Source organism: Neomonachus schauinslandi, chromosome 9, assembly GCF_002201575.2.
Source record: "Neomonachus schauinslandi chromosome 9, ASM220157v2, whole genome shotgun sequence".
NCBI lineage: Eukaryota > Metazoa > Chordata > Mammalia > Carnivora > Phocidae > Neomonachus > Neomonachus schauinslandi.
In genome coordinates this window covers 109866126-109893741 of record NC_058411.1, presented here as the reverse complement: position 1 = coordinate 109893741, position 27616 = coordinate 109866126, and the positions used below count along the sequence as shown (strand labels likewise).

General features: G+C 51.1%; 1 protein-coding gene across 3 annotated transcripts; it reads left to right on the top strand.

Annotated features, from left to right (window-relative positions):
- Positions 1–296: 296 nt before the first annotated feature.
- PKM (pyruvate kinase M1/2) lies at positions 297–27616 on the top strand. 3 transcript variants are annotated; one of them, XM_021693927.2, is made up of 11 exons: positions 297–397; positions 11309–11475; positions 12051–12142; positions 16821–16952; positions 17394–17580; positions 18582–18852; positions 20566–20716; positions 20946–21098; positions 24093–24259; positions 26053–26234; positions 26874–27616. In XM_021693927.2, exons 2-11 carry the CDS (start codon positions 11322–11324, stop codon positions 26978–26980), a joined length of 1596 nt encoding a protein of 531 aa, XP_021549602.1. In that variant the 5' UTR covers positions 297–397; positions 11309–11321; the 3' UTR covers positions 26981–27616. The 3 variants fall into 3 exon arrangements, with proteins under 3 accessions (XP_021549602.1, XP_044774046.1, XP_044774047.1); XM_044918111.1 differs by lacking the exons at positions 297–397; positions 12051–12142 and adding an exon at positions 9015–9063; XM_044918112.1 differs by lacking the exons at positions 297–397; positions 16821–16952 and having other exon boundaries at positions 11313–11475; positions 12051–12067; positions 17409–17580.

Here is a 27616-nt window from a genome sequence, read left to right as displayed (position 1 = left end):
GGGGGTCTGGGAGGGAGGTCTCCGGAGTTCCCGGGGCGGGCCCTGCCGCCTTGCCACTTCCCCATTGGCCCGCGCAGAGCGTCAAAGCTAAGAGTTTTATGTAACGTGTCCTTCCGCCACGGAATATAGTCCTCCCCTAAAGGGCAACCTGACGGAGGGTTCCGCACGGCGGCACTTCCTCCTGAAGGTGACTGCTCCCGGCGAGGACGCGGAGGGGCGGGGCCGGGCGAGCCGGGAGCCAGGATTGGGTGCGGGGCGGGGCGGCGGAGGGATTGCGGCGGCTGCAGCGGCGATAACCTTGGGGCTCAGGCGGCCGACTCTGGCACAGCAGCTCCGCGTCGCGAGCGTCGAGACAGTTCTGCGGCGGCAGTGCAGCTCGAGCGGGACCACGCCGGAGGTGAGCGGGGCAGAGGCTGGGCCCGGCTCCGTGCGCCCAGCCAGTGCGGAATCCCGGCCGCCTGCGCACTCAGGGCACCCACACCCGGGCCGGCGCAGGCTCCCGGGCATCTTGCACCCGGTGGGGTCGGGAGAGAGGAGAAAGGCACCTCGCGCCTAGGGCCTGCTCTTCAGAGCCCCCAGACGCCCAGCTCCTGTTTCTTCCAAGCCGGCGCTCTCCTGCCCCAATGCTTACTCCCATTCTGGTCCCATCCTCGCCTCCTCGATCTGCTTCCATCATCACATTACTTCCAGTAATCCCTCCTCATCGGGTGCCTTTCTCTCCTCCCTCCAGCCCCCGCTCCTCTGTTCGCCTCCTCCCGTGGCCCCTTAATACTATACCATTCCCCCTCTCCGTCTTCAACCTGGCCGTGTCCCCCTGATTCTGATGCTTTCCTTGAAACCCGTCCCCAGCTCCCTTCCCCCGTGCCGCTTCCATTCAGCGTCGTGTGCTCTTCCCGCGTCCTTGTCCCCTCTCATGCCTACCCCTTCCCCCATTCATGCTCTGGTTCCGCCCCTCCCCCCTCCATTCTGGTCACGTCCGCTCCTCCGCATCCCTCTCCTCCGCTTTCTGATTCGTTCCGCCCGGGTCCTCGCCCCTCCCCTCCGTCCTGGTCACGTCCGCCTGCATCCCCAGCCTCCCGCGTCTCTGCAGCGGGTGAGTCCTGGAGCCCCGGGCCCGCGTCCGGCGCTCAGCGCCCGAATCGCAGTGGTCTGCGGATGGGCAGGGCCGGCTGCCGTGCGGCCGGGGGATGCAGCGGCGGCCGGGGACGCAGTTGGAAGATTACGTAACCCTCGGCCTTCCTGCTGCACGGGGAGGAGAGGGTGGTTGCCTCTGTGGCGCATTCCTGCTTGAGGCCGCCCCGGATTCGCTGCACTGGCCCCGAAGGGGTCGCCGGGCTCCCTCCCGCCGCGGCGGGGCTGCACGTAGCGGCCCGGGACCCGCCCCGCCCCTCCGGAGGACCAGCGCAGGCTCGCCTCTGCTTCACCTCGCTGAACATAGGCTCCCGATCGCAGAACACGGAGGTCTCGGGTGGGTGGGAGCAGGTTATAGGCAGAGTAGAAATATGTCCAGAGCTTGGCGCCACGTACCGCGTTCACTCAATAAAATCTCTGTGTGCCAAGCTGTTTTGGGGAGGGGGGATGGCTAGAAAGGTCACAGCCCGCAACACGATGTGATTAGGGAACTAACATAAAAGTTACCAGTGGTAAGTGCTGCGAGGAAGGGACCGCTTCCTGTTGGGTGAGGGATTGGGGGAGGGGGGGTTGTGTGTGGAGAAAGGCCGCACAAGGTGGCATCACACACTGGGTTTGAAGCAGAGGAGTACCTTCCAATGTGAAGGTTGTTTAAAAGTCCAGTCATGGAAAGGCATTCCTTGACTTTTTATCCGTGTTCTTCAAACCCAGGACATTGATCCTCTCCTGTACACATGAGTCTGATAGTTAAGGTCCAGGCATGATGGACAGAAGCATTGGGAAGTTAACAGGCTTTTAGATTCGGGTTTGACTCATGGATATACGGGAATGATGGAGGGACTTCAGCCCCAGGACCTCCGTTTCCCATTTGTGAACTGGGAGTAACATTTCCCCCGGATCGTTGAAAGAATCGCTTCCTTAATACACATACCTACATGTATATGTGGTGAATGCTCTCCGCACTGCCTAATCTCTAAGTGAGATGTCCAGAAGAAATGGTTCCAGATGTATTCTTTGGTCACTGAGCACAATTACTTAAACTGTAATGGAGGTTGAGGGCTCATCTTCTCCGTGCCATCCCCAAACACATACTCAGAGTTAATCTTGGGATTAACTATTTAGTCAGGTTTCTAAGTACCAGACATCTCCTGGAAACCAATCACTTAAGGGATCCTGGTACACAGTGTTTACAAAGTAACTAATAATGTTACCTTGCAGCTCTCCCCTCGCTACAGGGGCTCTTTGGGTCTCCCGAGGATCAGGACCTGTAGACAAAGGAAGGCAAGGAGGGCCAGAATTCCAGCAGTTGGTGTTGGGCTGTAAGAGTAGAAACAAACTTGTAACCCCCAAACTGAAATCTGCACACGCTATCCCCACCTGCTCCAGGTGGAGTTCTAGGATTTGCTCAGCCAGGTGGTAAGTGTGAGGATCGGAGGCAGGGGCAGTAGCCGCCTCTTGGCAGGACTGAGGGTGTGGCCACTCCCTGGGCTACAGAGGATATCCTAGGTCAGGACTCTTGCTCTGTGGCATTGTTAGCAAATAATTTACTCTCTTGTTGCCTGATGATGCTGTTGGGAAATGGAGTGGGGCTGTCCTGAGGGGAAGGGTATGTAACCCATCACCAGGTCTGTGGGAGGGTGGGGGGGCCTCCAGGGGGAAGATGACTCAACCTTTCAACTTCTCTGCTTTTGAGAGAATTCTCTTCGTTGGGTGAGTGGGAAACTGCATTGTGGTCTTCGCAGGTTTAAAAAGTCCCTTCTCTCCATTTAGTGAGTCAAATAGTGAAGCATGCATTTTCCCCAAGTTAAAAATGGTTTCAGTTAAGTGGAAAATGGTTGTCCAGGTGCCCCAGCTGTCTGTACTGCCCTAGGAGCTTAGGCACAGCATGGCAGAACCCTGTGCCTTGGTCATGTAGTCTGTGCACCTGCATTCCTGAGACATGGCAGCCCTGTCATGGTCATGAAAAACGACTGAAAGAATGTCCTTGAACTCATTCTTGAGTTCCTGGACTTAAGTCAAAATAAATGGACATTAGCCTCTTCCTGTCTTAGTATAGCTGCTCTCATTTTAAGCACTGCATTAGGAGTAAATAATTTTAGTGTTGAATTCAACAAGCGTTATTGGGTCTCTAATAATTTGCCAGTGACTTGGCAAATTTGGTAGCTGGGACTCCAAACAGACCTAGCACCTCGTAGGAGTTGCTTCTGTGCCTTGAATGTTGTGACATTAAGGGGGGGTGGTTCACAGGAAAAGCCATTTTATTTCTTAAAGCTGTGTGTTTCTTAATGTTGAGGCAGTGGAAGAAATGAGGAAATGCCTTACGAGCTAGAAAGCAGCTCTTAGCATTATCAGCTCACAGTACTCTGGTTCTAATTTACTTTGCTTCAGCTTGTATCAAGGCATGTCAGGATGCGTTATTTTTTTTATTTATTTATTTTAAAGATTTTATTTATTCATGAGAGAGAGAGGCAGAGGGAGAAGTAGGCTCCCAAGGAGCAGGGAGCCCGCTGCGGGACTCGATCCCAGGATGCTGGGATCATGACCTGATCCAAAGGCAGACGCTTAACCATCTGAGCCACCCAGGCGCCCCAGGATGCGTTATTTTTGCCAAGAGCTAAGACTGAGCTCAGGGTAGGGGAAAATGACTCATCTGACATTTTCTTTCTGAATCATTCTAAACGTCCACAGTCAAATCTCAGTTGGCACACCACAAGGATGAGTCGCCTATGTGAGCAGAGTTCTCTTGCAACCTTGTTGAGGATGTTGGGAGATACAGAAGTGATTTACTTGGGAAGAGGTCTTAGAGGAGGGGCGCCTGGCTGGCTCATTCAGTAGAGCATGCAACTCTTGATTGGGGTCGTGAGTTTGAGACCCACAGAGATTACTTAAAAAAAATTTTTTTTTAAAGTCCTCCAGGACCGTGAGTCATCACTTTAAACCTCAATTCTAGGACAGCTGGGAATAGAGCTAAGGGAAGACTGTTCTTAATACTAGCACACTTTCTGGGAACTTGGATTTTTCACCAAGAGCCAGCCTTAGACTAGATAAATGAATGGCCTGATTGGGGCTTTCATTAAAGAAGCTGTTTCGGGAAAGGTGAGCGGGGCTGCCAAGCGAATGGCAGCGTGCAACATCTGGTGGGCCTTTCGGCCTCTCAGCTCGGGAGGGGAGGGTGGCAGGGCCATCAAGTGGTGCAGTGCCCCGCCCCTGCAGTGGTTTGTGCTTGTCTGCACGTAGGAGGGTGAGCCTGGCTGCAGTACCTCCTGCGGCCTCTGAGACTTACCTCCCCCACTTCTGTCCATAGGCAAAGCTTCTGGGGAGCTCTAAGCCTCTCTTTACTGACGCCAGCAAGCTATGTTTGGAAAGTTAGGCAGGGGCCCTGATGGGGGGCAGATGCCAAGACCAGCTACGATAGTGGCAGCTTAGCTGACACAGTCTGAAAAATTCTCTAGAAAGGAGCCCATTCCTTCCAAGCCTTTGAAATCAACCTACAGCTAGTATTTATTGAATTTTAGACAACTGGTGTCTTTCCTGTTTGCAGTGATGAGTGAAAAAGAATTATGCAGTCAGTGAGTTGGTCATGGTACAGGAGACAAAACCATGGGCATTTTGGAGGAGCCCTGGGAGTTTTGATCTAGTTAAGAGGTAGGGAAGTAGAGACTTTTAATATCTGGTATTCCTCTTTTGTTATTACATTAGAAAGCAGATGAATAAATACCACCTATCAGGAGGGTGAACATATTAAAGCTCTGACAATATTGAATGTTGGCAGAGGTGTGAGAGGGCTAGAACTCAGGTCCCTCGTTAGTTGTAAATGGATATAACCACTTTAGAGAGCAATTTGGCGATATTTGGTAACATAGAAAATAAATATACCCTGTGACTCAGGAATTCCATTTCTGGGTATATATAGCAGCTCACACTTGCACAAGGAGCCATGTACTAGGAGAGTTGTTACTGCATTGATTCATAGGGGAAAAATTGATTTAATGGGGGAAGGATGGCCAGCCAGTAAGGTAACACATAAATAAATGATCTAGTCGTGCAGTGGATCAGGATAGCAGTTCATATGAATTAACTAGATCTACGTCCCCACTGGATAGATCTTAAATGTGCTGAAAAAAGCAAGATGTTTATTTGTACGGTATTCTACTTAGGGCATTTTAGAAAAACAATATCATAGGGGTCAGCATAGATATCGATACACTTACATGGATTAGAAGGATACAAAATTCCTGACAGTGGTTGGGTGTCAAAGTTCGGGAGGGGCTGTGGAAGGGTTGGAGGGATCTGGGGATGGAGGGAAAATAAACTATAAAATTGTAACAGGTTTTTTTTTTTTTTTTTTTTTTTTTTACGTCTAAAGGAATTCTGGCTAAAGGTTAGTGGTCAGTTCTGGGTGGTAGAAATACAGATGTTAATATTCCTTTTTTTTTTTCTTTGTTTCAAAGTAAAACAGAATAGAAGCAGACCTGTGAAGGTCACTGTAGGAAGACCAGTCATTCGAATTAGGTCTGTTCTTGGAGAGGTGGCACTGCCCTCCCTCCCTCCTCGGCCCCTCCCTCCTCCGCCTCCTCTCCCCCCCCCCCCCCCCCCTCCTTCCAGCCGTGTTGCAGGGTGAGCTCCTGTGAATGCTGGGCTGGAACGCCTCGTTGTGGAGCCCATCACCGGTCCTGGTTGTATGTACCTGACTTTGAAGGGCCTTGAACTACAGAGTCCCCAGTCCCTCGCTGCTTCCAGAGTATGATTATCATGCCCTAAAACACTGCCTCATTATGTTAAGCCTAGTAAGGAGGCATCCTAACACAGGACAACAAAAGCTTCTTCCAAACTTCCTCCTTTAGGCTGAAACCACTTCTCTGCTCTGAGCATCTGTGGTCAAACAAGGGCATCTGAAGGTTCTCTGATTTGGGACTTCTGCCCTGGAGCTGTGGTCCTTGGTTGAGGGGCAGGGGGAGTGGGCCCATTTTGTATCTGCTTTTGTGCCCTATTCACACTTGAGTTTGAAATAGAACCTGAGGTTCCTGCTTATAAAGTTGAAGTCCCTTAGGTTTAGCCCCAAATAAATGAAAGCAAGGGAATGTTATTTGAACCTGCGAGTGGGCTCATTTTGTTTTATGTAACCAGGTAAGCTAGACTTTGCTGTCTGTTGTCGAGCCTGCTGAGGGTAGAAGGGACTTCAGCTAAAAATTGCTTCTCCTCTATACCCCGTTCCGTATGCAAATGCACAATATCATTACTCTAGCTGTAGATCAGGACAAACAGCCGTTCGGCGCAGACCTTCCTAGGTTCTGTGGGTGGCCCGGCACCCATTTTGATCTTCTGGTCATAGTCAGATTAGGGCCAGTCTTGGGAATTCTGTTGTTCCATCATCTCTCTAGAGAGCAGGCTGGCCCGAACACGTCGTCTGTTCTGAAGATGAGAGAATTGAAAGGCCTTCATCATGCTGGCTTGGAGCCTTGGAGGTGTAGGTAGCATATTGATGACAGAGCAGGGAAGACAATTGTGGGCATCGGGTGCCATCATGATTGGGTTGCTCTGTGTGCTGAGGTCAGCGTCAGAGCAGACTTGGTGCAGAGAGCCCTGGCTGGTTAGAAATTGGCGTATGCACATACAGGCTCATGGGCCAGGCTGGTTTACTAGGGCAGAATGATTTGGGCCTTTGTGGAAGAGTTGGTGGAGTGAAGTGTGAATCTGTCCCGGCACAACTTGCCAACAACAGTAGTGGCTCTAAGAAGTGGCATGTCGTATTTTTTTATATGATCCTGCCCACTGTGGTTTCTGGAGCGTGGCCAGAGGATTGTGTCTGGCACAGAGGAAGCCCTCGTTTTAGAGAACCAGGAGCTGCTTCAGATAAGAACGGAAAGGTGGGATCGGGGACACGTGGAGCAGAGGTGTGACTACGCCTACCCCATTCCCTCAGTCTGCACTAAGCCCTCTCCTGGTGTCCCGCTTCTCACAGAGGAGAAATGGCTCCGAGGAAGATTCTACTGCAGGGGCTCAGGCTCAAGAATAAGGTTCCCGTACCTGGGCCCAGCATTTGCCACCCTCAGGGGATACGCCGGGCTTCCACTGCTGGCTGGAGGTTGGCTCCGCATGTCTGTGCCTCCCGAGGAGGAGGATGCAGTAGTGAGTCAGACTGGCCCCGGCTGGGCTGCATGTCCTGGCAGGCCGCTGTCCAGACAGCGAGCACAAGGGAGGGGAGCTCTTCCCAGAGGCCCGCCCTGAGAAGCCACGGCTCTGGCTGCTGCCCTGGGGCCGGGGGAGAGTCCCAGGATGTTTGAGGAAGGACTGGAGTTAGGTGGTTGGCAGGATGGGCAGCTAGTGCTCAGGAAGAAGAGGCTTCTAGAAGACCTGGGAGATGGGCAGCAGAGCACTGACCTTTCAGCAAGGGAGGCTCCAGGGCACAGCCTGAGTCAGGAGACCAGTCGGTGACCTGGGGATGAGACCTGAGTTGTCCAGTTTGGTAGAGGTCTTGAAGGGTCTGTTGAGATCTCATAGGAGTCTGGACAAGTAAGCTTTTTTTTTTTTTGATTGCTGGTGTGGAAATCCACTCAAAACGCCAAATAAATTCTCATTTGTTATTTTTTGCATTTCATAGGCTGGGGTGAGCAAAAAATTAGAGCTTGCAAAACCTCAGATTTCATTTGAGATAGTAAAATATGAGTGCAGTATAATTGTATCTGCTAATGGCATCTCCTGGCTTTGGAGGCCGTCCTTCTGTACCAGAACATCCTTGTCATAAAGATTTTGCTGTGAAGCTGAGTCCAGACTAAAAACAGGAAAAGAAGTTTGCTGGATATGTGTGTGTAACTCACAGGTTTTTGGCATAGAATTGTCCTGTGGACTATATTAACTTTTTTTTTTTCTTTGAGGTTCTGAGTGGATCAAGGTTGGCCTTCTTAAGCCAGTGGAACGGTCTGGCAATGCATTTGTGATCTAGGGCCCTCATGCGTTACCTCACCTCTGCCACATTTATTTTTATTTTTTTTTAAGATTTTTTAAATTTATTTGAGAGAGAAAGAATGAGACAGAGAGCATGATGGGGGGAGGGTCAGAGGGAGAAGCAGACTCCCCGCTGAGCGGGGAGCCCGATGCAGGACTCGATGCAGGACTCGATCCCGGGACTCCAGGATCATGACCTGAGCCGAAGGCAGTCGCTTAACCCGCTGAGCCACCTAGGCACGCCCCGCCTTTGCCACATTTAAGCAGAGTATTCCTGAAGCTTGTAGAGCAGTGGTTGATTAATGAAACTGGAGGCTTCACCTTTGTTTTAATTCCAACTCTTTTACCAGGAAACTTGTAAATATACCATTTTCAGAAGAGGTACATTTGTGATTTTTCTTAATGCAAAGTATTTCAAACCAGTAAATTTATTAGTAAAGGGAAGAACAAATTTTGCTGTAATCCTACCATCCAGATGACATGCTGTTACTATTTGTGTAGATCTGCTTCCTGTCTTTTTATTTATGTTTAATTTAGTATCCCTTCTCTCTAAAAAAACAGGAGCGACCAGGTTCTTAAATAGAATAGTGAAATGTTAGTAAACCACAGGCTTAAAGAGAACTTAGAGGGAAGATAATCTGGGTATTTGGGAGGAGATAAGCATTATAGATGAGCCAATAAGAAATTACCTGCAAATTTTCTGTGACCAGTTTCTTGGTATTTCCTTGGGAGGTATCTGTTTTTCTCTGTAACCTAGCTGAATCTCTAGGAGCAGCTACCTCTGGTTCTGGTTACCTGGTTATTAAGGTAATTTTTCCATTGCCACAAAGAACTCAGTTCCACTCAGCTTCTACCTTGATCCTTGTACAGCTCTGCAGAGCAAACCTTACTCAGCTCCGAGCGGTCTTTGCGAGTGGGGCCAAGTTGCCACCCTGAGCCAAAAAAAGATCATTATGTCACCAGAAGCCCAAGCCCCGAGAATACAAGGTATGACCCAATAACCTGTGGGCCCCCCCCCCAGGTCTTTGCAAGGAAACCCTCATGTCTCAGGTCTAGAGAAGAGGCAGCTGATGATTTTTGTTTTTTTGTTTTGTTTTGTTTTGTTGGCAGCTGATGATTTTTAAGAAGATTGGGGTTTAGTTGCTCTAACCCACTCATTCAGATCTTAATTTGTTGATGATAACAGTCCTCAGACTGGATGATGACTCCGCTTGGAGGCCACAGTAGGCCTTTGTGTTCCAGTTGGCTGGGTGTGCCTCCTGGTGCACATCTCTTCAGTCACATTCCCTTAACAGCCAGCTGTACCTAAGCCCCGCCGTGGACTCTGACGGCACACGATCCCGGACCGCCCGGAACCCTGGCCACCGAGGCAGTCCCTCCGGGAATTCATAAGTTCTTCAGATTTGGGGAAGGGGAGAAGGGAGGTATAACTTTGATTTTGACCACGAGGCATTAAGGTACACTGAAAGGTCATTCGACAGACCCTGGAATACTTCCAAGTACTAGGTGCTAACAGATCTAAAAGCGAATAGGTCATGGAGGAGAGGACCTCCAAACATTTTCGATTTGGTGCCTGGTGTGTATTAGGGAATTAGGAAATGCACACTGAAAGGAACAGTGCATTTGCCACGTGGAATGGTTAGCCAGTATCTTATGTCCCATTTTTAAAGTTTTAGCTTCTGTAGCTGAAGGCTTGTAGCCACCCGTTTTCAGTAGCTGACCGGAGGTTTGCTCACAGCTGGTCACAGAGCTTCTTGGGCTTCTAATCAGAATTCTTGAAGGTACAGAGATGGGTTGAGATGCTTGCTCTACCCAAGCTACCCTAAGAGGCCACAAAGTCAAGGACAGAGGAGGACAAAGAGTAAGAGGGATATATATGGGGTGCCTTGATTTTAGAGCCCTGAGATTTAGGAGGATCTGGGATAGGGCTGAAGAGGGGCTTGTTCTGGAGCCTGGGCTGAAGCCTATAGGCTCAAGGGTTTTAGGAGTAGCCTTTGGTCGGAGAACTTGAGGAAGGGATGGCCTTGTGATGAGGAGTGTCGGGTTTCACACTCACATCCTTACCTGGTGGTTCTTCAGACATTTCCTGGAAGCTTCTTAGGTCTTTGTAATCAGCTAACTAACCGGCTGAGTGAGTTTAGTTGTCAGTCAGTAATGAAGAAAGCAAAGGTCGGGACCAGTTGTCAGGATTGTGACCTGGCCTGGTTAATTACCTGAAACAGAATAGTCTTTGCGGTGTACTTGTCAGAAAGAGAATTGGGATGGTGTATCAGGAAATCAGTTGGGAAATCAGTTGGGAAAAGGATTTGGCAAAGCCATCTTGATTTCTTTGTGTTGTAACCATCCTGTGAAAGTAGCTGTAATGTTTTTAGAACCAGACCAGTGCCATTGGGGTTATCTCTGGTTTTCTGCAAATTGCTTTGCACATCCTAAAGTCCTGCTGACCAAAGTGGTTGTCGTTTTTAGGTACAGACCCCTGGGGCAAAAGATTCTGCATGTAGGGTTTTGGATCAACTTTGCTTCCTGTCCAAGGACTGGTTTTTACTATCTGTCAGCGAACTGGGACCTACTCTCCTGCCAGACTGAGTTGAGGAATGAACTTACGTGGTGCTCCGAGTTAGTGAAAATCTAGGATTCCTGAGCTCAAAGGACTGCCTGGATGGTGGTTGTCTTTACAACCAGGAAAATCACTTTGAGTTTGGGTGGGGATTGTTAAAAAACAATGTGGATGCCCCTCCCTGTAGCAGACATTTATAGCTTTGAGATAGCTTTTCGTACAAAGATCTATATTTGCCAAGGTACTAAACGAGGAGTCAGTTCTTTATATTGCTGGTTATATCACTGGAGGATTGGTTACAACTTTCTTTGGAGGTAGCTCCTTCGGTGCCCGTGAAATGTTACTTGTAGGATTAACAGGAAAACTGTCAAGGTAGATACTAGCCCATTGTAAGGGAGGTCTGCTTACAGTGGATACTTGGGAAGTACATGCATTGGGTACGAGGTTTTAAATTGTTCTCTGAGGTCCGTTCCGCTTGCTCACGATCACGTGAACCCTCTGCCCGACTTGAGGAACGCCCACATGGCCAGAGTGTGGCGGGGCTCCCTGTGGCTTGTGCACAGTGTGCTTATTGAGTTAATGTGTTAGCAGGAAACAGCCTCCTGTGCGGAGGGGTATATTAACCACCTGGGCTTCTCGGATTGATCACTGTCTCTTCAACTCCCCTGGATCCAGGACCTCAGCAGCCATGTCAAAGCCCCATAGCGATGTTGGCACTGCCTTCATCCAGACCCAGCAGCTGCATGCAGCCATGGCCGACACGTTCCTGGAACACATGTGCCGTCTGGACATCGACTCGCCACCCATCACGGCCCGGAACACTGGCATCATCTGTACCATCGGTGAGTGGCTGTGGCCCCCCTGTTCTCCACCCCCAAAAAAACAGGGGCTTCATAGGACCGTGATCTTTTCTCCTGAAGAGACAAAAGAAATGTAGCAAACCTGAGTGCTGAGCGAGATGCTACACAGGTTCTTTTGGGGACTAGGAAGTGGCGATAAGGAATCTGCATGTTCTGTGTTGGCTGCTGAAGAATTTAGATGGTGTCTTCCTTAATAGCACATCTTTTAGGAGCATCTCAGAAATCTAGGGAAGATCTTTTTGACATGCTCCAAGACTCTGTGGTTGGAAAACCGACCAGGCTTTGGGGAGAGTAGAGAGGGCTGGTTAAGTCATACTTAGGCTTTCCTCGTTAGATGTAGGAGCCTATAGGAGTTGAAGGGAATAGGAAAAGTGTTCCCTTAAATCAAGAAAATGGGCAAACACAGTAACAGCCATCTATATGCTTTTGAAAGAACCTTGAGTGATTTGTAGGAGGAAAATTTAGGGGAAAAGAATATCAAGGATTCTTCAAACTTGAAAGTGTTATTCCTCCTTTGAATAATTAACACTTTGGCTTTAAAACTTTTTTTTCACTAGGCCCAGCTTCCCGATCGGTGGAGATGCTGAAGGAGATGATTAAGTCTGGAATGAATGTGGCTCGTATGAACTTCTCTCATGGAACCCACGAGGTGAGCCTCAGCTGGATGGTTTGGCCACTGGGGCAGCGTGCAGGAAATTGGGTGGCAGTGTGCTGTTCATTTAGCCACAGTGGAGCAAGCAAGAAAGAGTCTGGGGTTTATAGCCAATGCGGAGGTCGTCTTCACTGGCCTGTCCTTAATATCCTTCCCCCATCTCCTGCCATCCCAGCTGGCCAAGTCTCCTTACGTGGAGATGATCTTTGGTTATTGGCCATGGTTTTCCCACACACCTGTGCTGACAAAAGTGTGCAAGGGTTGGGATGCCTGGCTGGCTCCGGCAGAGGAGCATGCAACTCTCAATCTCAGGGTTGGGGCTTTGGGTCCATGTTGGGTGTAGAGATGGCTGGGAAAATAAATAAACTTAACAAAGTGTGGAAGGGTCTACTGGAGAACCCACAGTGCTTGCCACCTCCTACCCCTGGGTCTCCATAACAGTTCCTATTGCAGAGATGAACCAAAAGGTCACCCTGCAGGTGGATTTCTGGCCTAGTTTAGACCCACGATAACTGAGCAAGTCCAGGAGAGGAGTTTCTACCATTGCAAGTTAAGTACTGAGTCTAATGCACCAACCCTGCTTCATCAATATTGTGTTCCTGGCCTATCTCTTCCCAGGGGTCCTGGTACATTAAAACCAAGTCAGCACACTTCCCCAGCAGCCTGGTAGGAGTGTATTTGTGCTGAGGCTGTGTAGGAGCTGACTTGCCCTGTGGACGGAGGCCTTACCCAGGGACCAGGTGGCAACTCCTGGGACATGCTCCATCACTGCTCCTGTTCCCAAACTCATTCAGAGGGAGGAGTGGAGGTTCCTTGAGGGATCGGTTCCTTTTAAAACCCATCAGGCTCCGTCATAAGCTGTGGGATTTCATACTGGCATTGATACAGAAGAAATGGATGAGCCAGACTTTCCCCTGTCTTGACTTCTGATACTTCCTGTTCGGAATAAAGAAAATGCTACCTACCCTGTAAGGACAGGTGGTGAGGGGTTGCCCTCTGGCATCTGGAAACTGGTGTTAAGTGTAGACTAAAAATAAAGCCTCAGGAAGTACAGTCCAAAAAGTTAATTTCTCCTGGAAATGTGAGACTCTCTATCGTGGGTTCCCTAACCTGTTTCATAAACAGTTTATGGCCTGGCAGGCGGCCGGCCTCCAAACGTCATGGGGGCCTGACCAGGTTCAGAGGAACTGTGCTCAGGCGGTACTTCAGGCAGCTTAAGACACATCCGTGCTGGCATTCTGTAATTTTCCAAAGTCGGGGGCCTTGGCGGGAGTCCCCAGGAATTCTTGCAAGTGTTAGCTTAGCCCAAAGAGAGAGCTAAAGATACCAGTGGGGATCGGTTCACCATTGATCCCTGCTGCTGGACCGTGCCAAAGTCTCCTGTGTGCAGCAGAAGAAGCAGAAATAGATTTGAAGAAGTCGACCTTTAACTAGGCTTGATGGCCTCTTCCATCCAATCCAGTAAACTAACACCGCCACAGCTCCGAAATGGCAAGGCCATGGGGTGTCTGCTGCACCTGCCCTGGGGGGGGGGGGGGGGGGGGCGGCCTGGCCCAAGGATTTGGGTGTTTTTAGACTACAAGAGGCGTTTGGAGATACTCTCTGCTTTAATTCTTATTCCCAGATTAGAATTGGGATTTAAAATACAAACACACACTCAAGTCCCTCTCGTGGGTTTGGGGTTTTTGACCAGGATAAGGTTGTCTCTGGGATCAGGGGTTTGGAAACTCATCTTCGTAGGCACCTTTGACTAGTGGCTGCAACATGCTTTCCCAGCTCTTGACAATTTTTATTTTATTTTTTATTCTTTATTTTTTTTTTTATGTTTTCCTTTTTTTAATTTTTAAAAATTTTTTTTAAAGATTTTATTTATTTATTTGAGAGAGAGAATGAGGGAGAGCACATGAGAGGGGGGAGGGTCAGAGGGAGAAGCAGACTCCCTGCTGAGCAGGGAGACCAATGCGGGACTCGATCCCGGGACTCCAGGATCATGACCTGAGCCGAAGGCAGTTGTTTAACCAACTGAGCCACCCAGGCGCTCCTCTTGACAATTTTTAAATGCTTTTCTAAGCAGAGCATTGAAATTGTTCTCTCTCGCTGACTCTGACAGAGGGACATTTGTCTGCATCTGCTCTTTTCTTCCAGCTTTGTCGGCCGCGGTGCCCCTGCCCCATTGGGCAGTTCAGGTGCACAAGATGTTTTCTTACTGAACATGTGGCCCCAGAGATACTGACTTTGAAACGACCTAAATTTAGAACCTTCCACAAGGACAGTATTGATTGATGGAATTCTTTACCACTTGGTAGCATCCAACAAAACCACAGCCATAGCGGGAGACTGTAGTACACCTCCCAGAAATGTCCCCAAAGATGCCAGTAGAGAGGATTTGAATAATGTAAGACCTAATAATCTCATTGGTGTGTGTACAGTAGATTTTATGTCCTCCAAGAACAAAAACCCGTGTTTATTTAAAATGCTTATGATTATAAAATTTATTAGGCCACCAAAAACCCTCAAGTTCCATAAAATGGAAATTATAGAGACCATATTCTCAGGCTTTTTTTTTTTAATGGAAATTTTAAGTCTAACCGTCATCAAGAAAACTTACAGGGGCATGGGCGCCCGGGTGGCTCAGTGGGTTAAGCATTCGACTCTTGATTCGATTCTGGCTCAGGTCATGATCTCAGGGTTGTGCTGAGTGTGGAGCCTGCTTAGGATTCTCTCGCTCTCCCTCTCCCTCTGTCCCACCCCCCACCCCAAAAAGAGAAAAAGGAAAAAAGAAAACTTACAGACTTAAATGTACTTACCGGAAAGCAAAAGTCTTAATGAAAGTAAATGAAACACTTAACTCAAATACTAGGAACCAAATAACCTAAAAGGGATGAAGGAAAAGCATTGTTTTAAAAGCATAACTTGATGAAATAGAAAATAAATTTGACAAACCAAAAAATCCCTGTAAAACAGAAACTTTCAGAAAGCCTGGTCAAGAATGAGGATGCACCAAAAAAAGAGACTATGAAAAGGGAGTATTTCCCATATGTTCGAAGAGAGTTTGAAAATCATACAAAGACTTCTACTTTACTTTCTAGAAGTTGAGATGAAGTTGATTATCTTCCAAGAAAAGGTAGTGTTCAAGAAGTAGAAAGTATAAATAGATTAACAGCCTGAAGAAATTGAAAAGGTGACTAGCTTCATTCAGAGCACCAGGCCTGGAGAACTTGGATGGCTTACTTCTGCCTCCCCTTGAAGGAGTGGTTAGGTTACGTCCTTTGTCATGCTGTTCCAAGGCCTAAAGAAGTACAGAAGTCTTCCCAGTATGTTCGTTGAAGCCAGCACACCCTGGAAGTGAGATGAGACAAGAACAGTACCGCAACCAGGCAGGTTAGCGCGCAGGCCGTCATTTAGAGAGAAGCAGACAGGAAAGGTAAAATTCAGCAGTCCATATCCAGCCATCTACTAAAAGAATTTCCTGCCCCGTGACCACGTAAATTTTATTCTAGGAACACAAAGTCCACACTGGGATGAAATACAGAGTGGCCAGTAGGAGATGATGGTGATATTAGTTGTTCACCTCTGCTCTAAGGACTTCGTGGATTCTTTTACCCCTCACATGAGCTCTGAGGAAAAGGCATTTGACAATGTGAAACACCCATTCCTTCAAAAAAAAATTATCTCTATATTCTAGTTTATATTATTTTATTGCAAGCCAGTAATAGAAAGAAATAGTCATAACTCAGAATAGGGACCTCTGCCCCCAGAAAATAAGCCAGCAGTCCTCACTAGAGACCATACTAGAAGGTGAAGATTCTCAGATCCACGCTTCAGGCAGCACGGTCCTTGGAGGGTAGACTCTGGTTCCAGCTCCCCTCCAGCTGCCTCGACGGTGCTGCTCTCCTGGACAGGCTAAAGGACAGGGCCCGCAAAGTGCTGAGCTGGGTGCCTCTGTGATCAGCAGCGTCCTGTTGGTTACACTAAGAACTCTTAACGTCTTGGCTCTGAGTCCCTTTTTTTGGTCAGACAGTCGTGGCAACTGGGAAAAGAGCAAGGGCTTAGGAAAAAGATGGAAGTCAGGGCAGTTGGTTTGGAGAGAGGCATATCCTCACGCTCCCCTCGGCCACTCCAAAATGTGATTGTGAAAACCAGGTCTGTGGGACCTAAGCAATGGCTTTTTTAGCTTGGGCCGTTGTAAGCTTAAGTAAATACCTCTGGAGTTTGAATTGTCGTTGGGATCAATAGAGGAGAAGCTCAGAATTGCCAAATCTATTAGAATCTGACCGTGATTGCCAGACCAGTGTGACCCACACCTGAGGGCCAGGGCTTTTACTCCAGTTGTCTGCTGTATTTGCCGAGGGAGTGTGATGGGTCTTAGGGAACACAAAGGAGACAAGCTTTTTACGTTGAGACGTGTTTACGCCATCTCTGTAGTTGGTTATGGTGGCAGTATTCTAAAGTTACTAAGATTGGTTCTAGAGTGAGTGAGTGCTGTAGAAGAAGGGGGTGGAAGCCAAAGAGATTGAAATGATCAGATAGAGGGTGCTCGGTGACTGGCTGACCCTGATGCTAGACACAGCAGGTGGTCTAGAACATCGCAGGCCTTTCCTGAGGGATCCGCCTCAGCTCTGGCGCTGGATCCTTGTGTGGGAGCACCCCTGTCATCTTCCTTCCTTTCCCTCAGTACCATGCAGAGACCATCAAGAACGTGCGCACAGCCACGGAAAGCTTTGCTTCCGACCCCATTCTCTACCGGCCGGTTGCCGTGGCCCTGGACACCAAAGGACCCGAGATCCGAACTGGGCTCATCAAGGGCGTGAGTATCACGGGGAGCAGCGAGAGGGAGGGCACAGGGGGCAGCGGGCTCCAGAGAGCCATCCTCCGCAGTCCATGCCCTGCTCAGAGGCTGTGTTCCTCAGGGTTCAGGTCTAGATTGAGACGTGAGAGTTCTGTTCATCACGTTCCATCAGAAAGGTTGATTTGGTGTACTTCGCTAAGACGTGATAGAGTGAGGGACTTTTTACTCTAAAAACCTACTTCCCGAGTCTGTCTGCGTCGCTTTTCCCCCTATCATTTACATAGCATGACTAAAACATTGTAGGTTTTCCTTTGGTGACTTCCTTGAGGTAAGTTCGAGAATATGATCATTGATTTGCAAAGCCAGAGGCTTTATTGTTACTTCTGGTGGAGATTTGAGCATTTTTCCTTGGAGGGAGGAGCTTTTCTTTGGACTCACGGCTTACTCTCTGGTCTATAGAGCGGCACTGCGGAGGTAGAGCTGAAGAAAGGGGCCACGCTCAAGATCACTCTGGACAATGCCTACATGGACAAATGTGATGAGAATATCCTGTGGCTGGACTACAAGAACATCTGCAAGGTGGTGGAAGTGGGCAGCAAGATCTACGTGGATGATGGGCTTATTTCTCTGCAGGTGAAGCAGAAAGGTAGGTACAGGAGGCGGTATCTCATTCTCTAGAACCATCTGTAAATTTCCCTTGACCCAAGGACAATGGGAAGTTTGTTTGGCTGATAGCAAGGTGAAGTCTGTTTATTCTCAGGAATTCCTTTTCTGATTCCTTGTCCTTTATTTTTTATTATTTTTTTAAGATTTTATATATTGGACAGAGAGAGACACAGCGAGAGAGGGAACACAAGCAGGGGGAGAGGGAGAGGGAGAAGCAGGCTTCCCGCGGAGCAGGGAGCCCGATGTGGGACTCGATCTCAGGGCCCCGGGATCAGGACCTGAGCCGAAGGCAGATGCTTAATGACTGAGCCACCCAGGCGCCCCTGATTCCTTGTCCTTTAAAACAGACTTCAGGGGGCGCCTGGGTGGCTCAGTCGTTAAGCGTCTGCCTTCGGCTCAGGTCATGATCCCAGGGTCCTGGGATCGAGCCCCGCATTGGGCTCCTTGCTCCGCGGGAAGCCTGCTTCTCCCTCTCCCTCTCCCCCTGCTTGTGATCCTGCTCTCACTGTGTCTCTCTCTGTCAAATAAATAAATAAAATCTTTAAAAAAAAAATAAATAAATAAAACAGACTTCAGTCCAACTTTATCGCATGCTCGGGGAGCATATGAAAAGATTTCTTTTTTTATCCATCCTCACTGTTTCTGCCTTTCTGCTTTCCTTCCTCCATCCCTCAGTGTGATAGGTGCAGGAATACCTGGGAATGATAGCTAATATCTAAGCATTTTACGTGGTAACTTGTTTAAATTTTAAAACAACCTCATGAGCCGGTATTATCCCGATTTAACAGGTGGGGAAACAGGCACAGATAGTTTAGTCGACTTGCCCAAGATTATACAGTTAGTGAGCTGGGATCAGAATTCTGGACATACGACTCCAGTGCCCACAATGTGCCTCATTCCAGTTCACTCTACCGGGGGACCCTGCTTCCGGTTGGACATTGTGCCCTCATTGCTCCCTCCCCCACCCCCAATTTCGGACAGGTGCTGACTTCCTGGTGACGGAGGTGGAGAACGGTGGCTCCTTGGGGAGCAAGAAGGGTGTGAACCTCCCCGGGGCTGCTGTGGACTTGCCTGCTGTGTCGGAAAAGGACATCCAGGATCTGAAATTTGGGGTAGAACAGGATGTAGATATGGTGTTTGCATCTTTCATCCGTAAGGCCTCAGATGTCCATGAAGTCAGGAAGGTCCTGGGAGAGAAAGGGAAGAACATCAAGATAATCAGCAAAATTGAGAATCATGAGGGAGTTCGGAGGTGAGTGCCCCTCTCTGTCCCCTGCTTCTGTCAGCCCTGGCCTCGCTTTCCAAAAAGCAGACCGTATCCCGTGAATACCCAGTTCCCAAACCTGGCGACCTGCCCATCCGAATACAAACTCCCTAGTTGAGGCCAGACCCACTGAGTCCAAATATCTGAAGAAGGGGAGTGGAAGGCATTGGTATTTTTATTTATTTATTTCATTTTATTTTTGTTTTTTAAAGATTTTATTTATTTGACAGAGAGTGAGAGCGGGAACACAAGCAGGGGGAGTGGGAGAGGGAGAAGCAGGCTCCCCGCCGAGCAGGGTTCCCGATGTGGGGCTTGATCCCAGGGACCCTGGGATCCTGACCTGAGCCGAAGGCAGACGCTTAACGACTGGGCCACCCAGGCGCCCCTTGTTTTTGTTTTGTTTTGTTTTAAAGTTTAAGTAATCTTTACACCTGATGTGGGGCTCGAACCTGTGACCCTGAGACCAAGAGATGCACGTTCTTCCAACTGAGCCAGCCAGGGCCCCAAGGCATTGGTATTTAAAAAAAAAACAAAAACAAAAACAACATATATATCTTCCCAGGTGATTGGCATGCTGATGCTCCCCAGTGGTGATTGACATTGTTCCATAGGCCCAGGGACCAATGTTGGAATGGACGGGGTCACTGCTTACAGGATCGTGCTGTCCTCCTGATCAGGAGTGCTACTTTGTTGGAACAAAGGGACATTGCCCCCCAAACCCTGCCTCCACCACCATTTTTCCCAATGGAAGGAAGATGGCAGACTCTCAGAAAGGGGGTGGCTCTTTTGGCCCCTCACTTGGGAGATCTGGGGAAGCTCCTGGTGTCCTTGTCTTCACATACAAAGCCGCTGGCCTGATGACTCGGCTGGCTCTGACATGTGATCAGCTTCCTGGAGGAAAGCATGTACCTCCTCCGCTGTGCCTGGGCCCATCCAGCTCCACTTCACCACCTCCACAGTGTCCCCAGGTAGAGCCAATGAGTACAGCCAGCTAGCTGACATCTCTTCCTCTTCAGCTCCCTACTAGGAGCATAAGTCAGCACAGCTAAAACTCTAGACCTACTTGTGTGATTTCGGCGCGTACTTGGGGAGGGCGGGAGGAGCGGCCCTGCCCAGTGTTTGACCTTGCCATTCTTAGCTCTGTGTAGATGTCCTTTGTACCAGGCAACATGGAGTCCCTCTCCTGCCGTCCTGATAAACCAGGGGTGCCTGCTGACCTTGGCCGCAGGCCAGGCAAAGCCACATGTCCTCTTGCCTTCCATCAGGTGGGAGGGGGCTGCCTCAAGGAGCAGCCCTCAAGCGTCCTTGGCTGGAAGGCCACGGACCTCTGTGTCAGGAGTGCTCAGCTGGCCCTGTGTTCTCTGTCTGCTTGGAAGTGCTGGCTGGGCTGCCAATGGTAGAGAGATGCCTCAAGAGGGTCCTCCTGAGCTGCAGATGGGAAGGAAGAAACCTTGTCCTCTCCCCGGCCCCTTCAGTGAAGTCCCCAACCTAGCGCTAAAGAAGGTCAGCAAGCAGAACCGTTAGCCCGCCTTGGGAGATGAAGGTAGCTGGAACACCCCGTCACCTGCACACCCAGGAGGAGGTCGTGGACGGCTGTCCTGGTGAAGGGCTGCTAAGTCAGAGAATGCAGGAGAACCTCCTGAGCATCACTGCACTTGCGGCCTTGTTCCATAGAGCCTCTCTTTCTACCCGCTCTGGCAGGTTTGATGAGATCCTGGAAGCCAGTGATGGCATCATGGTGGCTCGTGGTGATCTAGGCATTGAGATTCCCGCAGAGAAAGTCTTCCTTGCTCAGAAGATGATGATTGGGCGGTGCAACCGAGCCGGGAAGCCTGTCATCTGTGCGACTCAGGCATGTGCCTCTCCCCATGCTCACATGCTCGTGGGGGGAGGGGGGGCGGCTGGTCTCTTCCCAGCATCCCACCCCCCCACCTCTCAAACACGCACACCCGCCCTTCCCCTCATGCATGTACACAAAGCCATACTCTGTGCACAGACACGCTCCCCAGGGAATCAGGGTGTAGTCCTTCCTCTCTGAAGATGGCCCTGGCCACCTCTCACTGTGCTCTGTCCCCTCCCAGATGCTGGAGAGCATGATCAAGAAGCCCCGTCCCACCCGGGCTGAGGGCAGCGATGTGGCCAATGCGGTCTTGGATGGAGCCGACTGCATCATGCTGTCTGGAGAGACAGCCAAAGGGGACTACCCGCTCGAGGCGGTTCGTATGCAGCACCTGGTGAGTTCTCGGGCCTCCCCATGTCCGCGGGTCGTGGGCCGGGCCGGCGGGGAGGCAAGCTTCTGGACAGAGCGACTCCTTTTGGGCTGCTGCGCCCACAACCTTTTATGATCCTCTGAGTCACAACAGGAGTGAGGAAGTGTGTGCTGGGGGGAGAGGAGTGTCTTGGTTTTTTTTCTCTTCTGCCTTCCCTGCCCACATTCCCTCCTGTTTCCTCCAGTTCTGGAGGCATCCTCCTTCATCCGTCATAACACAGTCACTTCTGGCTTCAAGGCTGTGAATCCCTTCCTCCGGACAGCCCAGAGGACCCGAGTACCTCTGCCCTGTTCTGGGAAAGGCCCTGGGCTCCTCCCAGCCAACCTGTTTGGCTTTTGTTTGATTCCCCACCTGTCCCACATCAGCTGCCTCCCCCGGGGGCGCCTAGGCCTGCTCCGGAAGCTGTTGCGTGCCCTGAGGCGACTTAGCTGGCCTTGCATGGCGCCAGCAGCGGGGCCTGCTTTGCTGAGCTGCTGCACTCGCCTCAGGCTGGAAGGTGGGGTTTTAGTGACTGGCAGGAAGTCCACAAGTCGGGACAGGTGGAGAGAGTGAGCCTGTTGGGCATGGCGTGAGAGCATCTAGAAGGGTCCGTGGCCACGTCCCACTGCCTGGCTCCTTCTCGGCTCCTTGGCCCTGTCTGGTCCTGCTCTAGACTCACTGAAGAGTGAACCCAGGGTTCAGTTACCAGGGCTCCTGAGGCCTGGGAGACGGAGTGCTGCAAATTCACTTTCTTAAAATAGTCCAGTGTCAGTGCTTATAACGTGTGTGAGCTCAGCAGACTCGCCTAGGATCCTGAAGTGGTTTTTCTTTGACCCTCCAATTCTTTTCCCATCAGCAAAGGATCCCTGTGCCCTTTGCGTGACGCCCCCTCCCCTGCACTCCCCCAAATGTAAACACCCCCCCCCCAACAAAGACCTCTTCCTGTCCTCCTTCCCTTTCTGTGTGTCCAGTTATTAGGCTGTGTAGATTGATGTAATCTTTGTACCCTCTGCGTGATAGATGTCACCCCAACTTACAGAGGAGGATTACGTGGTGATAAAGCCTCAGTTTGAACCCAGATCTGCTGGCTCCAGAGCCACTGTTCTGTGACAAAGTGCTTTGTCTAGCGGGAGATGAGGCTGGGTCTCCAGCAGGGGCCTGTACTAAGAATCAGGCTCTGGCCTCTGAACTCCTGTTGTTTTTTCCATACCCCAGTCTTTCCTCTGAACAGACACCTTAGAGAGAACCACAGGGCTTGGATGGCCCTGCTCAGAAGATAAGTGATGGGCTCTGGGCTAGGCGGTGCAGGCCTCTCCTTTCCACGCCCCCAGTTAACACTGGCCAAGAGCTTCCTTTAACCGTTCACTGCTTTCTTTTGTGTCTAACTGAGGCAGTTAACCACCCATGACTAAGGGCTAGGCAGCATCAGGTATGGTTCTATTTCCTGTTCATGTCTCCTGTCCTTTGGACTGCATGCCCTCCCTTAGAGAAAGAAAACCTTTAACCTAGTAAATCCTGCCATGTAGCTGCTTCTACTGTCAAGTTAATGAGATGTTCTTACTGATTCTCCCCGCACCCCTCATCCTCTAAGATGCATTACAATGTTCTGAAGCTTACGTTTTCTTTCTAATCCTTGATGTTACCTGAGCAGGTGGTCTGTGAATAACTGAATGGCTTTCTCATGACTGTGGTAATTCTTACATTTTTAATCAAATGTCCTGTTAACACTCACCTGTGTGCTTCCACAGGCATCTGTCCCTTCACATGGCTGTTCCGTGTGCCCCTCACCAATCTGCCATTTTCCCCCCCTTTGTGCTTGGACCACGGTTAAGCTGTGTGGCTTTGGCTTCATCTGACCCCGGCTTTCCGCGCTGTTCAGCGCGTTCCCGTGGCCAGCCACTGGAAAGGCTGGCAGCAGTCCTGTGCCTGCAGCCAAGCAAGTGTCCCGCGTGTGCCTGGAAGCCAGGCGCTAAGCCCTGCGGTGACCAGACAGCCATGTGAGGAGGGAGGGCCTGTTCCTTCCTGTGAGCTGTGGAATGAGGCAGCATGGTCAGGTCCTGCCAGGGAGTGGCGTGGGTCCAGCCTGGGCGTGTTTCTGTGCCGAGGTTCTAGAGCCTGCCGCCGTGTCGTCTCCCTCCATCCCTACCCCCAATCAAAAAGTCCTTCCAGAATGGAAGAACCAATTTTCCCTCTGTGGGAGGGGAAGCAGTAGCAGTCGATGCTGGAAATTCTCCTCCCATTCCTGAGCCTTGGGCTTTCCTCACGCTGCCTCTTTGCATCTGCATGAAGGACAGATTTAGCCAATTAACCTAAGTTTACCTTCCTCTGATTAATTCCCCCTTCTGTCTTTCCATGTGTTGTCTCTCTTGTTTTTTCCCTCCTCCTTGCCTTTCCTCCCCCCTCTAAACCTTACAGATAGCTCGTGAGGCTGAGGCAGCCATGTTCCACCGCAAGCTGTTTGAAGAACTTGCGCGAGGCTCAAGCCACTCCACAGACCTCATGGAAGCCATGGCCATGGGCAGCGTGGAGGCTTCTTATAAGTGTTTAGCAGCAGCTTTGATAGTTCTGACGGAGTCTGGCAGGTAGGGCCCCAAGGGCAGATAACTCCGCAGGATAACCAGCCTCTTGCTCCAGCTGATCTAGAAGGCAGCTAGGGCCCTGCAGCTGCGGCCTGGGCTCCAATCCTCTTCTCATCTGCAGGAAGCCAGCCAGGGAGGTCAGGGCAGGGCAGGACCAAAAGGGCCTTTGGCTCAGTAGGCGCAGTGGATGTCACTGGCCGCTGGTGAAGGGCTTGTTCCTGTGAGTCTGGATCTTGCTCAGCTCAGCACCTCCGGTGGTTGGCCTTTTCTTGGCCTCACATCCAGGGACATGTTCCTCACCAGCTGTCTGGGCGATCCTTCCCCCCCCCCCCCCTGTGACGCGGCTCTGACAAAGCTCTGTCCCCCTCCTGTCCCTCTGGACGGATATCGCCCCCCCTAGATTGCCCGTGAGGCAGAGGCCGCCATCTACCACTTGCAATTATTTGAGGAACTCCGCCGCCTGGCGCCCATTACCAACGACCCCACAGAAGCCGCCGCCGTGGGCGCCGTGGAGGCCTCCTTCAAGTGCTGCAGTGGGGCCATAATCGTCCTCACCAAGTCTGGCAGGTAGGAGGTGGCGGCGGCTCCCCGGGGATGCCCTGCTCCGGGGCACCTTCCTTGGGCGTCCTGAGAGCGGTGCATTGGACGGGGCTCGGACGGCGCTGAGCCCGGGTAAGACCCCTCTGCCTGCCCCTGGGCCCGGAGGACTCCAGACAGCATCCGCCAGTGGTGTCAGAGCATTTGCATCCAAAGCAAGTTTACATCCTCAAGATAAACTAGAGAATTACAGAACTACAGACAGACTGACTACAGATGCTTATTTGATTATTTACAAGCTAATCTTTTAAAAAAAGTAAAAGGTGGCCAGTTTTGTTCATTCCAGCTACCATGTGCTCTTTAAAAGTTCCATTTGGAAAATCAGTGCTGTCCACCAACAGGCTGTTTGGTTGGTGCACCTGTCCCTGCCTGTCTTTGAGCCCCAAAGGCAAGTGGGTTGAGGACCAGGAAAGGTCACCATGTTGTCTCGCGGGCACTCTGGTGCCGTGCAACCAAGCTGAGGCCTGTGCTTGGCCTTAGACTTAGACTCGGGATCTCTTCCTAGTCCGGCCTTGGAGTTAGCCTCTGTCACTGCCCCCGTCTGGGAGTGTGTTCCTCCTCCCTGCCCCAGGGCCACAAGGGATTCCTAGAAGGGAAGGGTAGAGGGGGATCAGGCCAACCGGCCCCGTGCACCAAAGAGCGGCTAGTGGGGCTGCCTGTAGGACCAGGGCATGAGATCTGTGCAGATTGCTGCAGCAGAGGGCTCGGGATAAACAGCTCCCGCCATCAGAGTTGACCTTTGTGGAAAGGTCCAGCCTTTGCTATTTGGCTATTTTTAGCTCCAGTCTGCTGGGATTTCACTGTTGCAAGTCCTGACTTCACCAGTTGCTTCCCTCTGAAAGCCTTGTATGGGGCCAGGCCTTTAACGAGGCATTCTCTGCTGTGCTGTGGCTTAAGTTTCCCTGACACCTGTTGAGTGTCCTTAGAGCTTGCCTTCTGAGGCCCAGGACCTCCTGCAAGCAAGCCCCTCCCCAACTCCCCAGACACATCTACAACCAGAAGGGTAGTGTCTGTGTTCAAGGAAGCGTCTGGCGCTGGGGCTCCAAGGGGCCCCCTACCCTCCAGAGGGATCTTCACAGGCAGAGCCTCCCACACTAACCTTCCCATCTCCTGGTCTTTCCTCCTGGGTAACACCCAGATTTCGAAGCGTTGCTCAGAAATACTCAGGTTTGGCTCTCGAGCCCAGTTGCTGGGACTGCTTCAGGGACGTTAGGGGCCCTGTGGGCTCGGGAGAGGGCACAGCAGGAGAGAAGGCTTGCGTTGTAGATTCCCGGGGGGGGGCTGGTGGGCCGTGCTCCTGTTCTTCGCAGATGTCAAGAGTCAGGTGCTATTCCCATGCTGCTTGGCTTGTCGCTGTTGCTGGCAGCAAGAGGAATGGGCGCTGGTGAGATTGGGCAGGGCTGTGTCTGTGCCAGGATGGAAAAGTTCAGAGGAGGGGGTTCTGCCAACTATGGGCCATGTTGGGTGAATAGGTGAGACTGACCATGCTGGGTTGGTATGGGATCCTGGGGCTCTGGGCTGTGAGGAGGGGAGGAAGGCAGTTGGGTAGCGTGGCATAAGAAGAGTCGTCTTCTATTCCTTGGAAGGTAGAGGACGAGGGGCTGCCCCGGCATCGGGAGCACATGCTAAAATGGCCAGGGTCTCATGCTGGCAGAGCGAGTTGGATTAGAGGGTGAGCTGGTGCTGAAGGCCCTGCGGGGTGTCCTGGGAGGCTCTGGAACACTGTTTAATGGTCTCCTCTGCTGTCCATCATCCCATCTCAGGTCTGCTCACCAGGTGTCTAGATACCGCCCCCGCGCCCCCATCATTGCTGTGACCCGGAATCATCAGACTGCTCGCCAGGCCCACCTGTACCGCGGCATCTTTCCTGTGGTGTGTAAGGACCCAGTGCAGGAGGCCTGGGCTGAGGACGTGGACCTCCGGGTGAACTTGGCCATGAATGTTGGTGCGTGGCTGGGAGCAAGGGCTAGAGCCTGGAGGGGTGGGAACAGTGCTTGAGCACTGGTCTCCCTAGGATCCTCTAGAAAGGGGGACACGCTGACCTTAGGCTATGCAGGAGTCCTAACTGACATCCTTGGGAATGTTCTCTGAATCCTCCTTCCCATTCCCTGAAGTTCTGGGCTGAGCTGCCCACTTCTCTCCTCTCTGTCTTCCAGTTTGGGGCTCAAAGCAAAGGATCCTGGATAGTCCGTTCTTGGGCATCTGCTCATTACTGAGGGTTAAAAAAAAAAAAAATTAGCCATTGCTTCTACGCCGTGGGGTGCCATACACACAGATTATGTACTGGTGGCCTTTGTCCCTGATAAAGTAGGATGTCAGTGGATGAGAGGAAGTACTCTACCCTCTAGAGTGTAAAATGAATGATGTCCAAAGGTCCCTGGCAACTCTGCCATTTGATTGATCAGGAAGTATCAGGGCAGGGCCTCCCTCTTCCCGGTTGCCTGGGCTGGGAGGCTTGCGCCACCTTGTGGTGTAAGGAAGTAATGGTCCGTCAGCCCTGCTTGCTACCTCCCGCGGGCAGTCGGCTAGGTGCGCGCCTGCCTGGCTCGGCTTTTACTCACCAGCCTTTCTTCTCTTCTTTCAGGCAAGGCCCGAGGGTTCTTCAAGAAGGGCGATGTGGTCATTGTGCTGACTGGGTGGCGCCCTGGCTCCGGCTTCACCAACACCATGCGTGTCGTGCCTGTGCCGTGATGGGCCCCAGAGCCCCTCCTCCAGCCCCTGTCCCATCCCTGTTCCCCAACCCATCCAATAGGCCAGCAATGCTTGTAGTGCTCACTTGGGGGCTGTCACGTGGCACTGGTGGGCTGGGATGCCAGGGAAGATTCATGCCTCTGTGAAACATGACTGTTTTTTAGGACCGTGTTCGGGTGAGGTGACCCAGAGCTGGGTTGCACATCATGTGACCTCACCCAAGCAAGGGACGAAGAAAGGCTGCAGGACTGGAAGCCCCAGAGCTTAACGTGGAGGGCAACAGCTCCTGCTTATCCTCCTTTGCGTACTGCATTCGGTACCTATGGAAAACGGGTACTAGAGAACTCCCAACCCTGGCCTGCGGTCAAGAGACCGCCAGCAAGAGTAGCAGCATAGGGCACTGGTTCCACTTTAAGGAGACTGGCTCAGGCCCTCACTTGCTTCTCCACCCCCCTCAGTCTCCCCCACTCCCACCTTGTGTGCGTTGTGCACTTCTGTTCCTACACTCAGCTGTCGCTGCAGGCAAACACTCCACCCTCCGCCCTCCACCCCCCCCTTTCCCCACTGCTGCAGCCGCCCCCAGGCCTGTTGCTATAGAGCCTACCTGTGTGTCAATAAAGAGCTGAAGCACCCGTT

Coding starts and splice junctions, on each gene's coding strand:
- PKM (XM_021693927.2), top strand. CDS start 11,322: ATGTCAAAGCCCCATAGCGATGTTGGCACTGCCTTCATCCAGACCCAG. Junction 11,476..12,050: donor TGGCATCATCTGTACCATCG/GTGAGTGGCTGT, acceptor TTTTTTCACTAG/GCCCAGCTTCCCGATCGGTG. Junction 21,099..24,092: donor CGGTTCGTATGCAGCACCTG/GTGAGTTCTCGG, acceptor CGCCCCCCCTAG/ATTGCCCGTGAGGCAGAGGC.